This window comes from Lycium ferocissimum, chromosome 1 (assembly GCF_029784015.1).
Source record: "Lycium ferocissimum isolate CSIRO_LF1 chromosome 1, AGI_CSIRO_Lferr_CH_V1, whole genome shotgun sequence".
Taxonomy (NCBI): Eukaryota; Viridiplantae; Streptophyta; class Magnoliopsida; order Solanales; family Solanaceae; genus Lycium; species Lycium ferocissimum.
The window spans coordinates 22,584,863-22,598,965 of NC_081342.1; the positions used below are offsets into that span (position 1 = coordinate 22,584,863).

Below are 14,103 nucleotides of genomic sequence, written 5' to 3' on the forward strand. Positions count from 1 at the left end.
CGGTTCCCCTGCAGAAAAGGCCAAACTAGGCTTTCAATATAGATGATTGCCTCATCAAAGGCATCACAGTTGGTAATCTGTGGACGTCTGATCGAGTCATCCTTTGGATTGTAAACCAGGAAAGATGATCCAAACTCAAACAAAATTTCACCCTTTTTTGACATACAAAAGGGAGGACGAAACAGATACCACGCGGGATCATCACGATAATTGATGGTAATCACCTTCATCCACGATTCTTTAACCCCATACTCCTTCATAACCCACACATCTGCATGAGTTTTCGGATAATTACAAAACAAAGCAAGATCACCCGCCAACACTCCCAAGGACAGAATATAATCAATATCTCCTTCTCCATTGCACGGTTGCTCCACCTTTCCCCATTTCTCATCAGCCAAATTAAAACAAATGACGTCCTTAGGATTATACACACTAAAATGAGTAGTAGAAGTAGTCCAATGAAGCTTTCCATTCACAAGAGTACCCCACCCAGTGGTTGGCACCGCACTCCAACATTCTTCGGTACTTCTCCAAGAATCACTTTTTAGACTATATATTTTGACCACGAAACAATGTGAACCGTTATAACTCAAGCAATGCCAAAAAACGGCCACTACCTTATAATCATCATGAAGTTCATCATATCCAAAACCACACATGATGTAACCATATCTAAGATCAGGCAATTTCTTGAATTTCCTAATTGATGGATTCCAAAGAAAGAAGTCTTTTTCCCCAATGACAAGGCAAATCAACCCATTGACAGAACCCACAACCCAAATAGAATTTTTCATAGGATAAGCAATTTTAAATGGCAAAGTAACAATAGATGTATGGGGTTGTTTCATAGGATAATCCAAGTCAAAAGCCTCAGTAACAGAGTCATAAAGTAAAGAAGTAAGCGAACAGTTCTTAAGATGAGTTGGATCTACTTTCAAGACAACTCTATGGTGGGTGTAATCCTTGTCATTAGTACATATACAGAGATGGGTTTTGACAAATTCAGGACTAGAGATTAAAGCAAGCCAAGATTTTGAAACACACCTGAATTTCAAGAGGGATTTCACTGGTAGCCTTAAGAGTATCTCATTGATGAGCTCTGCTGGCAGAATAGGGGTTATAAAGCTCGAATCTTGCTTTGAAGTGCAAGAAAATGGAGAATGTTTAGTGGGTTTGCTCAGCTTTGGCTGTAGATGGGAGGCTTCATCTCCCTCAGATTCCATTTGGGTTCCAATAATTTGAGCTCTTGCACCAGATTCCTTCCTTCTTTTTCTCTGTGCTCTGAAATTTTTCCCCTTAGTGAGCCATACTTGAGTAGTCATCCCCGTTGACCCAGTTTTGCAAAATTTAAGAGACTACACTCAAGGAACAGAGGTAGTTTCATTGGCGGACTAAATTATTGTGGAATTATAGCAGTTGTGGGACTATAATTCTTGTAATAATTTATTGTACCTTATAGTCATGGGATTATAATTCATGTAGTAATTTATTTTACCTCTCAGATTGGATAACATAATTCGTTGAGATAAGGTAAAATATTCAGAATTAAGCTTGGGGCTAACTTAATACTGTGTTTGGTTGATGGTATGATAATCGCGAGATTTCCCTCATTCTCATCTTATCTTGCTTACCAAACAATCTCTAATTGTGACAAAGGGGTATAACTATATGGGTAAAAACTTATTCATTCACCTATTTACTAAATTATTGGCATAATACATAAATAAACTTTCAAATTTGGCCTCAGCTGGCAAGTATGTCCTCCACCTTTGTGTGTGCACAAGTAGACACATCAACTTATATAAAGTTGAACACGTAAACACAAATGCTAATGTGACACATAAATTTTGGAGGTGTCTAAGTGATCATTTTGTAAGTTGGAGTGTTCAAATAACAAACTGGAGATAAGTTGAGGTGTTGCGCACACTCAAGTTAGAGGGTATATTTGTCAGCTGAGCCCAAGTTTGAGGACTTGTTTATATATTATGTCTAAACTAATTAATGCAAGACATGTATCTTTAATAAATATACACTTTTATCACTTAGGGTGTGTTTAATATGACGAAAAATGTTTTTCGAATTTTTTTTCACATATTTTCTCTTATTTGGTTGCACTTAAGATCTTGAAAAATGTTTTCCTCAAAATAGAAGAAAATATTTTCTATAAAAAATTGAGGGAAAAGATTTTTAAATAAAATATTTTTCGAATTAATAAAAACACACCAACGCATTCCCCCACCCACCCTACCTTCCACCACCCCCTTCCTCCGATTTTTTTCATATATTTTATTTTACTTTTATAAAAAATTCCTACCTCCACTATTCCCCCCCCCCCTCCCCCGGGAACCTACCCCACCTCCCAACCACCAAAAGTTGCTAACCGAATTCAATAATTTCATAGTGGTTTTGCTTTGAGTATATGCAAATGTTTTTAAAATGACATTTTTCAACTTGCATACCAAACACAAGAAAAATGAGTAGGAAAACCACTTATTTTTTGAAAAAATATTTTCTTAGAAAACATTTTCCGTCTTACCAAACACACCCTTAGTTATCATGAAGTCATATGTATTTTCACTATAATTTTCAAGATAAAATTAAATTATTTGGTTTGATGTTTACGGATGGGGGTGGCAAAATGGTTAAAATTTACGGTTATCCGCCTGACCTAACCCATTTTAAATGGGTTGGATATCCGATCATTTCAAAGTGAGTCAAATATGGATCAACCCATATTATCCCTCATAGAATATGGGTACCCATCTTGTTATTTTTCAGGAGTTTTTGCTTTATGGGAGTTTTTTTTTTTTAATTATTTTCTTTTTTAAAACATTTTTCATTTTCGTATTTTAATTTATTTATTTTTTTTGGTTATTTTTCTAAGAATGTAAACTTATTTTGGCTTTTAACGTCACTTTTTTGAGCGGATTGTTCTTCAAACACGCGGGTCTTTAATTTTTGGCTCTGTGTCTCATTTAATGAAAATTTGTGGGCCAAAGTACTCTTATCTATGATACGGTGCTGGTCTACGAAACTAGAAATTCTGGATTCGACCCCAGCAGAGTCGATGAAGTAAAAAAAAAATCGCAAGGCATAAGTTTAGAGAACTTTTGTAATATCCGGCATAAGTTCTATAGAAATGAAATTATCCAGCATAAGTTATGTAGTAACTAATTCACTCGGCATAAGTGTAAAGAACTTTTCTGTAGGAACTTAGTTATGTCTTGTAAGGCATAACTTGTGTAATATTATGATGCGAAGATATAAACTTATGCTGACCAAATTAGGCACTATACAACTTATGTCGGGTAATATAATTCCTACAGAACTTATGCCAGATAAGGCATAGGTCCTATAAACTTATACCTTGCAAAATTAGGTCATAAATAAGGGTAGACCGATTTTTTTTTTAACAAAAAAAATCGATGTTAGCGTTATTTCCGGCCACTTATTTGTTACTTAAAGTGTTGAAGGGCAAAAGTTTAAAACCAGCGATTTTGAGGGACAAAAATTAATACCACCCCAAGATAGGGGCACTCGTGCGAATGACCCTTTAAACTTGTGTTCTCACATGACTATTCTTGAAACCATGAATAATATGGATATCCATATTATCTGTCGGGTAATCCATTATTTATGCGTGTTAAATATGGGCGGGTCGGGTAATTGATCCGTTTTTGTTTACCATTTTCGACCCGCTCATTTGCCACCCCAATTTACGAGGATGAATTCAGGATTTCAAGAAGATGGATACACTACTACGTATATATGACGACAAAAGAGGAACGAACCGAAAGAATCAGATGTTGTACTTGAGACTTCGAGGATGGCAAGCTAATAATCTCTTAGTTTTAAAAAGGTAGCTCAAATGTGCATTCTCTCCAAAATATGGCTACAAGTCTGCTTCACTCTTTGCAATTTGGATTTCACAGTTAAACTCAGCTCGAACTCAGTTCTACCATAACAAAGCTTGATGGTACTCAACTCGGTCCTATAGCAAGCTCGATTGAGCTCGGCTCGCTCCCCTCTATGCCCAAGCCAACTTGATTTTACAATTATTGTATCATTGCATAGTGCAGTTAAGACTGTCGGATGATGGCTGTTGAGCATTGTCTTGTAGAAATGCCACACAAGTTTGCTGTACATGAGTTCTTGAATAATCGCTTTGTAGTTGAAATTGTCTCTATCATTATTATCCAAATAACTCCCTGAAATCGTTGGAGAAAGTGGGGATCATAGACATAAATAAAAGTTTGAATTACGACTTCAAAGCACAACATATCGATCCCAATCTCCAAGATTCATTATTTGATTTTTCACTAAATCTCGGAGTGGAAAAAGACAGGCTAGAAGCTTATAAACAATTTTCCTCTGTTAAAAGAGTTGAAGTGCTATTCATCATGATATATCTAAAGCCTTTAGACTCTCCATAAATATACTACAAGGTAAGCTCCCGTTGTATTTTAGCTCCCAGCAGCAAGGAGCATGAAGTTAAATGCACGCGAATTCATAATATTCTACAATGCAGTGTTAGTGAATGTCAATAACTGTGTCAAATTCAAGACTCCAAGGTGACATACTAGTAAGTGCACCATTACTAGTACGTTCCAAATTTCTGGTTATTGAATCACACCTCAGAAGGGAAGATTCATAAACCCTACAGGCTATAACACCATTTCTGAAAAACAAAAGGGAAGTGATCCCGAGGGTAAGTATACTTCTTTGTGAATGTCAGCTCGCAGTTACCTCACCATATTTTTCTACCTTAATCTTAGGCATAAAACCAACAATTACACACCAAAAGAATTGGGCAGCCAGGCAGGTACCAAAAGAGAAGTCGTCATTAAAGAGAATACTGAGACTTGACAACTTAGACATAAGTAAAAACATTACAAGTTCAGAACAGTACCCTGTGGTGTTGTAATCTGATATAAGTAATTCAAAAGAAACCAGCAATGTCTTCCCTCAATTCATTTTAGTTTAAAATGGCAAACAAAAGCTAGTCCATCAAGAATCAGCTATCATTAACAAAATCACATTGTACCAATGCAAAAGAAGTACATATTCTGGGTGCTGAAAATCGAACCTCTAATCCCGTGATAGAAGTAAAGCTCTTTGCTGTAAGTGTGCTCACCTCTTACTAAGTAACAGATTATTGACCAACCAAATTCAATACAACTAAAAATGACATTTAACTTGCAGCAGCAAGAAGTAAAAACTTAAATGCGTGGGATTTCACAATATTCCACAAGGTGCGAGCATCTCAGAAGAAGGAACAGTCATGTTGGGTGACACGAGATATATACCAATATAAATGTGAAATGACCACTTAATTTTTAGTGTGTTTATATTAAATGGCTGTGACTGAAGTGTTGCGGCTTCTGGTTTATCTCTAAAAAGATGCAAAAGTCGCAGATATCAGAAGTCCTAAACAGAACTATAGCAGCATAACTTCTTTTGTCAAAACAGTAGTACTTTGAGACCTAAGAAAATGAAATAGACCAGCATGTTGATCAAATGAGCCAAGAAAAATTTAATAGGTTGTCAATTGCATACTCATGCAACTTTACAATTATATGCCAGGACATGATGTGAGCTCTATTCTTTTGAATATTTTGGTCCAGTGATTTTGAAGTATAAAGGAACACCCATAAGCCTGGCCTTAGAGATGCACGTCGAACAATCAGATACATTGCAATGGCTAAATAACCTAATACAGATATCTGACACTTTAACACAGAGAAGAACTATAATAAAGGTATAGTTTTACACCTTCAATTTGATCCTACAACCTAAAATGATTTTTGAATCATTTTTACCACTATACTAGAGGGTTTTCTTGTATTTAGGGAATTCAACTACTTACATTTATACACATAAAAAGAATTAACTTTATGCAGAGTGTAATTTACTTGTTAAAGGAGATTTGGTTAAACCCTTTACAGACCACGTAGCTCCACTCCTGCTAACTGATGACTAATGTAACTAAACAATATTGCACAAGAATCACACAGAAATCAACTGTCTTTCCAAAACATAACAGTACGTGGCATCAAAATTTGATGGCAAGCCACATCTTCCTTCATAACTAGAGGTGCAAGCAAATGGTCAGTCCTAACAGAACACTTTCTACATAACCTTCATGGTGTAACAAATAGCAAATAAACATATAAACCATATGACACACAGAAGTAACAATAAAGTGATCGAGATTGCCCTTCAAAATTGACCTTTCTATGCACAGCTTTGCACGTCTGGAACCACAATGACCCCAAAAAAAAAACTTTTGAACTAAAATACCCTAATAAAAAAAAAAGGTTACAGAAGTACCTTTAGCGCATTATTTTACTGCGCTAAAGCACTTAACCGTGACGGAGTCGTTAAGTACTTTAGCGCAGTAAAATACTGTGCCAAACAATGTTTTCTCTCCCCTATAGCGCAGTAAAATGTTGCGCTATATCACTCAACTTAAAAACCCATCAGGTTCCACCACTGGTCCCTCCAGTGCCCAAAAAAAAAAAAATTCAAAAACGCCATTGGAGGCGATTTCAAGGTGGTCCCCACATCAAAATACGTCGTTTTCTATTAATTTTCGTCGGGAAAGTTTAGATTCTCGGTATATTCAAGTCAAGGAGCAAGATTCTAAGCTCGAATTGTGGGAAAAAGCGGTGTGCAATTCGATTAACACAACTCTACAAAAAATCTTCGATTAAGGTTTTCTACTATGAACTTTTGTTATTAATTTGTTATATACAGTATATTGTACGCATGTTTAACATTTAATCGACGTTAATTTCCAAAAAAAAAAAAAAAAACGATTTGATCAGGGTCAGGGCAAAGGCTTTTGCCAGCATTCGATTTTTTTTTTTTTGTGGCTAATTCATTAATTGTTAAATGTGTATGAATTGTTAATTTGTTAAATGTTTATGAATTGTTAAGTTGTTATATGTTTATGAGTTGTTAATTTGTTAATTGTTTATGAATTGCTAATTGTTAATGAATTATTATTTTGTTAATTGATTACTTGTTAAATATTGATTATGAATTATTTAGTTTTTAAATATTGGATATGAATTGAAAGAAGTTGATTGGTAATGAATTATTATTTTGTTAACGCTTTGTTTGGATGATTGTTATGTATTGTTTCATAATGTATCGTATTGTGTTGTACTATATAGGACCAAATCAGTCGTTACATAAAATAGGACCTTTCGTCATTACATAACGATGGATTTAACGATACGATACAATAAAATTAAAGTAACAATCAAAGCAAATTTTGTATTTAAACTAACAACACAATATAATACAATAGGTAACAACCATCCAAACAAGTTGTAAATGATTATGAATTGTTAATCTATATTATTTTAAAAGCATGAATATATATGTTAAATAAAAAAAGATTATCTAAAAAAGAATAGTTAAAGTTCTTCTTTTCATAAATACATAAGTTAACGATAAAAATGTAAAGTTTGTAGGAAAATATGTGGTCGACGAATATACTCTTTTAGTCTAATTTTATCATAGTTGTGTTGGCTATTTGGTCAACTAAAAATATATCACATATTCAAAATAGAGTTCTAAACAAATATTACTGTTGAATTTCGATTCTCAAACTAATTAACTTAAAAGTCTTTGCCATCACATAATTCAAAACTAATTAACTTAAAAGTCTTTGCCATCACATATGTGTCCTTACTATCACATATTAAATTTACTGCACGTTTAATATGACAAAAGTCATGTTGAAAATAATTATTTTTATTCTAATATTAGGTTGGAGCGTGAAAATAATTTTTGGAAAAGACTATCTAATAAAGATTTATACATTCAAAATAAATATTGTGTTCAAGATAATAAGTACATATTTTTTTGTGAAATTGTTTATCCCATGTTAATTATTCACAAGATATAATACAACGTAATTCGCATATTCCCTACAAATTATTAATTAGTTAATATAATTTATCTTTCATTTAAAAAATAATGACTAATTTAGTTTGTATAGACCGGACTCTTTCATGGATCCAAATGTTTTCCTTGGGCCCGATGATCACCCGGGGCCCGCTGTTCACCCTGGGCCCGTTGATAGATCAGTATTGTCTTTGCAAGGCAATCATAGGTCAGAGTTATTATAGGCTGATACTATACGGATATCGACTAGGCTCCGTCCCCGTAGGCTGCAGAGAGTGTGGACTCTTTTATGCGAGCGCCCCCCATACCCTCGCGTCTTAGAGATATTATTTCGGGGCGGCATCTATCGTTGCATGTCCGTTGGTCGGGTACAGCATGATTGGGCGCTCATTACGGTCATGGTTAAGCGGTGGAGGCCGGAGACACGTACCTTCCATCTTCGCACTGGTGAGGCCACGATTACACTTCAGGATGTGGAGGACCTCTTTGGATTGCGGGTAGATGGAAAGCCACTATACACTCGGTACGAGCCTCCTCCTGGTCGGAAATGGGTGACAGAGTTGACTAGGCTCACCCACTTTGTGCTTGATGTCACGGCCCAGATATCGGGACCGAGTCGGGTTCAGCTTAGTGCACTCTGCACTTATTTGGAGGGTCTGGATCCGGTTGTTGACGGCACCCAGCAGGGCGATGTTGATCGTCATGCCCGTTTGTACCTGCTTATTATATTCGGGGGCATCTTGTTCCCGAACTCATCGTGTGCCTTTGTCAGTTTACGTTATTTGATTTTTTTGGAGCATCTAGACTGCTTTGGAGACTACGGTAGGTCTTTGTTTTGGCGTATCTTTACGTATGCCTATCCGAGCGTCTATTGGTCTTTGTCGAGAGATGTGTGTGGATTTTTTGCTCTTCTCCAGGTAATATTTTAAGTGTGCGTTCCTTTAATGTAAACAAATCTCTTGAAACGATGACTAAACACTTTGCATTTTATAATATCGCTTACAGTTATGGGCGTGGGAGAGAATGCTGCCTTTTCAGCCCGTACCTAGGCATCACCTCGATATTGACATGCCTTATGCGAGGAGGTGGACAGCGGGTTTTGACCGGGATGTGGATACGCACCACAGTATTCTTCCATTCCGGGACCAGCTTGATCATATAACGGACGATGCGGTAAAACTATTTAACTTTACATTATTAATTTAATTAAATGTCATTTTTACTTGGTGATCACTGATTTGTATTTATATGTTATGCAGCTATTTATATGGACGCCGTACGCTGCTATATTAGATAGCTTGCCGGCCTTTTGCAGGCGGTCGGGGGGGGTTTGGAGGTCGCGGTGTCCATTGATACACTTGGACATCGTAGAGAACCACATGCCTGAGCGTGTCTTATGACAGTTTGGGCATACACAGAGTATACCCCCTGACGTCCGTCATGAGCTCCGACACTACTAGCGGGATGATCGGGTTGCCGTTGATGATGATTTTCTGGCATTCATGGATGTCCAGCTCCACTATTGGGAGAACAGGTTGGGCACTTTAGTGGTGGTCGGCCATTTGACTCTTATTGAGGATTACATGCGCTAGTAGCATCAGATCACACGCCGATTGATCGGCAACCTAGCTTTGCGTCCCGCGAGGGATGTAAGATACTCAGCACTCGCGAGGTAGTACGAGGCATTGGTAAGTTTATCGTATTTAGATTTATTTAATTGCATTAATTGTTACGTTTTAAAAAATAACTTTTTTTTTTTACTGTTGAACACAAATGCAGCGCTGGCCATACAACGATTACGCATGTTGGGGTTCGAGCATATGCCTTACCCCGGGCTTGCGTGGCTTGCGTCAGAGATGGTATGGATATCCGAGGATGGTATCCGGCAGGAAGGAGAGATTAGGTGCATGGACGAGTCTGTTCCAGAGGCTGAGTATCAGCCATTGCCAGGAAGAGCACCGGGTGCTCCCAGAGGAGGAGGCCGTGCTGGCAGAGGACGTTGTGCTGGCAGAGGACGCCGTGCTGCTGCTAGAGGACCTGGAGGTGGAGGACACCATCTGGTAGATGAGGCAGATCCCACTTTAGAGGACATTCCCATTCTAGTCCATTCGCAGCCGTTCCATGCCGGTGGCGGGGACTCACCTACGTTTACGCAGGCGCTCCTACTTGCTAAGATACCTGGGTCTTCATCACAGCCGAGCCAGAATGCATACATGGAGGAGCATGATAACGTCGATTGGGCGGCGTTACGCGCTTCATTAGCTGATGAGCGGCCTGTGAGGAATTTAGAGGGAGCCAGGATTCTTGACTTCGATGAGTTTTTGATCCCGATTAGTATTTAAAATACTTATTTTTCATTTAAATTACTTATTTTAAATATATATATATATATTACTCATTATTTAGTAATATTTTATATTTTAGGATTTGGCGCCAGCGGGTCCAGCAGAGCCACCCACTCAGGCGTTTTCTCATAGGCCTACCGAGCCAACAGTGTCTTCTCATGTGACTATCGAGCCATAGGTAAGCTTTTTATTAAAATTAGTTTTATTCAATATAAGGTCAATATTTAAAATACATATTTGATTATTTACAGTACTTATTTTAAATATGTATGTTACTTATTATTTCGTTTTTTCATATTTTAGGATTCAACGTCAGTGGGTCCACAGGAGCGAGCCATTCAGGAGCCTTCTCATCAGCCTGCCGAGGCAGAGGTGTCTTCTCATGAGACTACCGAGGCGCAGGTAAGATTTTTACTTAAAATCAATTTTATTCAATATAAGGTAAATATTTATTTAATTTTTGTAACCTATATTTGGACTTCGAACAGCATCTCGTCCAGGAGACTACCTCATATTCTGCACCAGACCCATCTCAGGAGCCTACTCAGGCGTCCGTTGATACACAGGTTTGATTATTCAACAAACGTTAATGTATTCAATATAAATAAGAAATGGTACTAATTATTATATACTTTTCAGGTTCATCCTTCCGCGCCTGCAGTGGCGACTCCCAACGAAGAAGAGGTCGAGTTTCTAGACCCAGGTCAGCATGAGGTTCTGGCCGTGCTAACGAGACCAGATCCCAAGAAGAAGCACATTCTAGTCAAGGGCGCACGGGCCAGGGGAAGAGGAGATGGTCATGACTTGGAGCGCCCGGTTATTAAGAGGAAAAAGGGCGATGGAGATGATGGCGAGGGGGGTGGGGACGGTATGAGCCTTAGGCCTAAGGATAGTCTCAGGCATACCACATGTGGGACCCATCCACGATAGTGTATATACATTAGTGTTGTACAGTTTATCGTAAATATTATATATTTTTTTGCATATCTATTTATACTTATAAATATTATCTTAGTCTTTATTATTGTTTATAGTTTCACATCCTAAATTAATAATAAAAAAATAAAATAAAAACGTGACACATTCGAAATAAAGTTAAGCATTAATTTAAAAATAATACGAAACACTAAAAGATAAATAACGTAAAGCTAATGACTACAAGTCTTCAAACAAAAAAGGACTTCGAGGGCTTTTCAACCACTAAAATGACAATCCAAACTTTTGCGTATCCTTGAAGTATTGAGCCTACCTTATTAATCATGCAAATATAAGTAGGGTTCTATATAAAATACTAAAGTTCCGGAGTCTCAAAGCACGATTAATATATAGCTAAACTACGTAAAAAAGTGTGAAAATGTAATAAGTGGCTGTTTTGGGAAAATGGTGGACTCCTATAGCGCAGTAGAAAATCTTTTATATGGGGACAGTTTAGCGATATTTTACCGCAGCTAAAACACTTAACGATTCCGTCACGGTTAAGTGCTTTAGCAGTAAAATACTGCGCTAAAGGTACTTATGTCACCTTTTTTTTTTTTTTTGTTAGAGTATTTTGGTTCAAAAGGTTCTTTTTTAGGGTCATTTTGGTTCCGGACTCCAGCTTTGCTTCCTCTGCTCCAATTCAGTTTCAACCATTTGAATAAGCCTTTTCTCTGTTTCAATTTTGGCAGCCCGCAGGAGTAGTACTTTTGTGTAATCAAGCAATTGGAAAAGAGTATGTAGCCATTACTCTTGCATCTTGTCTTTTTTGTTTCGATATCTCTATGTAACGACTTACATAATCAAAATAATGACTCATTTTGTTAATTTCGACCTTAAATGTAACCGTAAACATTCGAATATTGAATAGCTCTTAAATTGTTTGTTCACGCCTTAAAGGGAATTTGTTTGAAATAAATTATTTTCCAGCCAAGATGAGACAGTTACCAACAAATGTATTACCATATGAGGCCCCTTTACTTTTCCTTTAGATAAGTTTTTGCGCTTCATTTCTCCTTTTTGTTGATCATATATCGTTAAAAAAAGAGCAATTCATGGGTAAGAGATCACAAGTATAAGTAGCAAAGGGCGGTCAATTTCTAGTTCAGATAACAGACATTCAAGTGAAGGAGAAGCTTGTTCAACCTTACGAACTTGACTTCAACCTACCAACAAAATGTGATACAATAAGTGAACGTAGGTAAGTCTTGCTATACGCACATCGAAATAACATTAGCACATCGAAAAGAACAGCAACCAAAAAACAGGGAAAACCATGATTCATCATTGCCATAAATGTAGTCAGCAGGGAGTAGATTAGTTGTTCCTAACGTCTGCTAATGGTGTCCTTTTTAATCATTGTTACATGGAAGCTAACTCGGTGGCTGACCAACTTGCAAATTTGGGGGAGCACATTCTTCATTGAGATGAAAATGGATTGCAGAATCTCAAAATTCGTTTGAAGAAAGGGGAATTTTCTTTTGAACCTGGATGAATTCTATTTTTGTCAATAGACAGGTTCTAACATTTACTTAAATCTTTTTTTGAAAGCTCAGATGCATACACCCTGTAAAGGAGGAGCCCACCTCATCTGAGCTTTTTCAGTCTTTATTGGTGTTGCATAGTTGGTTCTTTCGGCAAAAATGGCCAAACTAGGCTTTCAATGTAAAGGCAAAGAAGAGTGAGGCATTCACCAATAGAAAAATAATATGTGAGGAAAAATAGAGAGTGTGAACGATATTGTAGTGAGGTGGAAAATCTTAAAAGAGTGTAATTTCTTTTGAGTATATAGTGATCTTTGGAGTATTTTACTTAGACCTACAAAGCGTAAATGCCTTGTTACAGTGATATCAGTTACTCTTCTCGGCTTGTGATTTTTCCCTTTTGAGTTTCCACGTAAAAATCTTAGTGTCATTATCGCTCTTTTTTTTATTCTTGTTGATTAACCATATCACGGTGCTACATTATTATTCTGCTGTAAATACCGTGAATATTATTTCTGTGGTGGGTTTATTCCCAACAACTGGTATCAGAGCACAGGTTCTGCTCATTCACAGAAATATTTTTTGCAGTGGGCTGTACTATACTCGGTGAAAAAAAAAATGTCTGGAGTAAAGTATGAGGTGGCAAAATTCAACAGTGATAGCAGTTTCTCAACATGGCAAAGAAGGATGAGAGATCTGCTCATCCAACAAGGTTTGCACAAGGCACTAGGCGGCAAATCCAAAATGCCCAAATCCATGAAACTTGAGGATTGGGAAGAAATTGATGAAAAGGAAGCTAGTGCAATTAGGTTGCACTTAACAGATGATGTGATCAACAACATCATCGACGAAGAAAGTGCATGTGGTATCTGGACAAGGTTGAAAAACTTGTACATGTCCAAGATGTTGACAAACAAATTGTACCTAAAGAAGCAATTATACGCCCTGCATATGGGTGAAGGTACAAATTTTTTGTCACATTTAAATGTGCTTAATGGATTAATCACGCAGCTGGCCAACCTCGGAATAAAGATTGAGAAGGAAGATAAAGCCATCGTGCTCTTGAACTCGTTGTCATCTTCTTACGATAATTTGGCAACAACCATCTTACATGGTAAGGACTCAATTGAGCTGAAGGATGTCACATCAACTCTTCTACTCAATGAGAACATGAGAAAGAAGCCTGAAAGTCATGGTCAGGCTCTCATCACAGAAAGTAGAGGCAGGAGTTACCAAAGGGGTTCAAGAAACTATGGTAGATCCGGAGCTCGTGGAAAATCTAAAATTCGATCCAAGTCAAAAGCCATAAATTGCTACAATTGTGATCAACTAGGTCACTACAAAAGAGATTGTCCAAATCTAAAAAGGGGCTAAGGTGA

At 37.2% G+C, this 14,103-nt stretch overlaps 1 protein-coding gene across 1 annotated transcript; it reads right to left on the minus strand.

Moving 5' to 3' along the window:
• Positions 1-8: 8 nt before the first annotated feature.
• LOC132063319 (F-box/kelch-repeat protein At3g23880-like) lies at positions 9-1,626 on the minus strand (the record flags this gene model as incomplete). Its single annotated transcript, XM_059455808.1, has 1 exon — positions 9-1,626. A coding segment is annotated over exon 1 (1,317 nt), but the record flags the coding sequence as incomplete, so codon positions are not given.
• Positions 1,627-14,103: the final 12,477 nt, after the last annotated feature.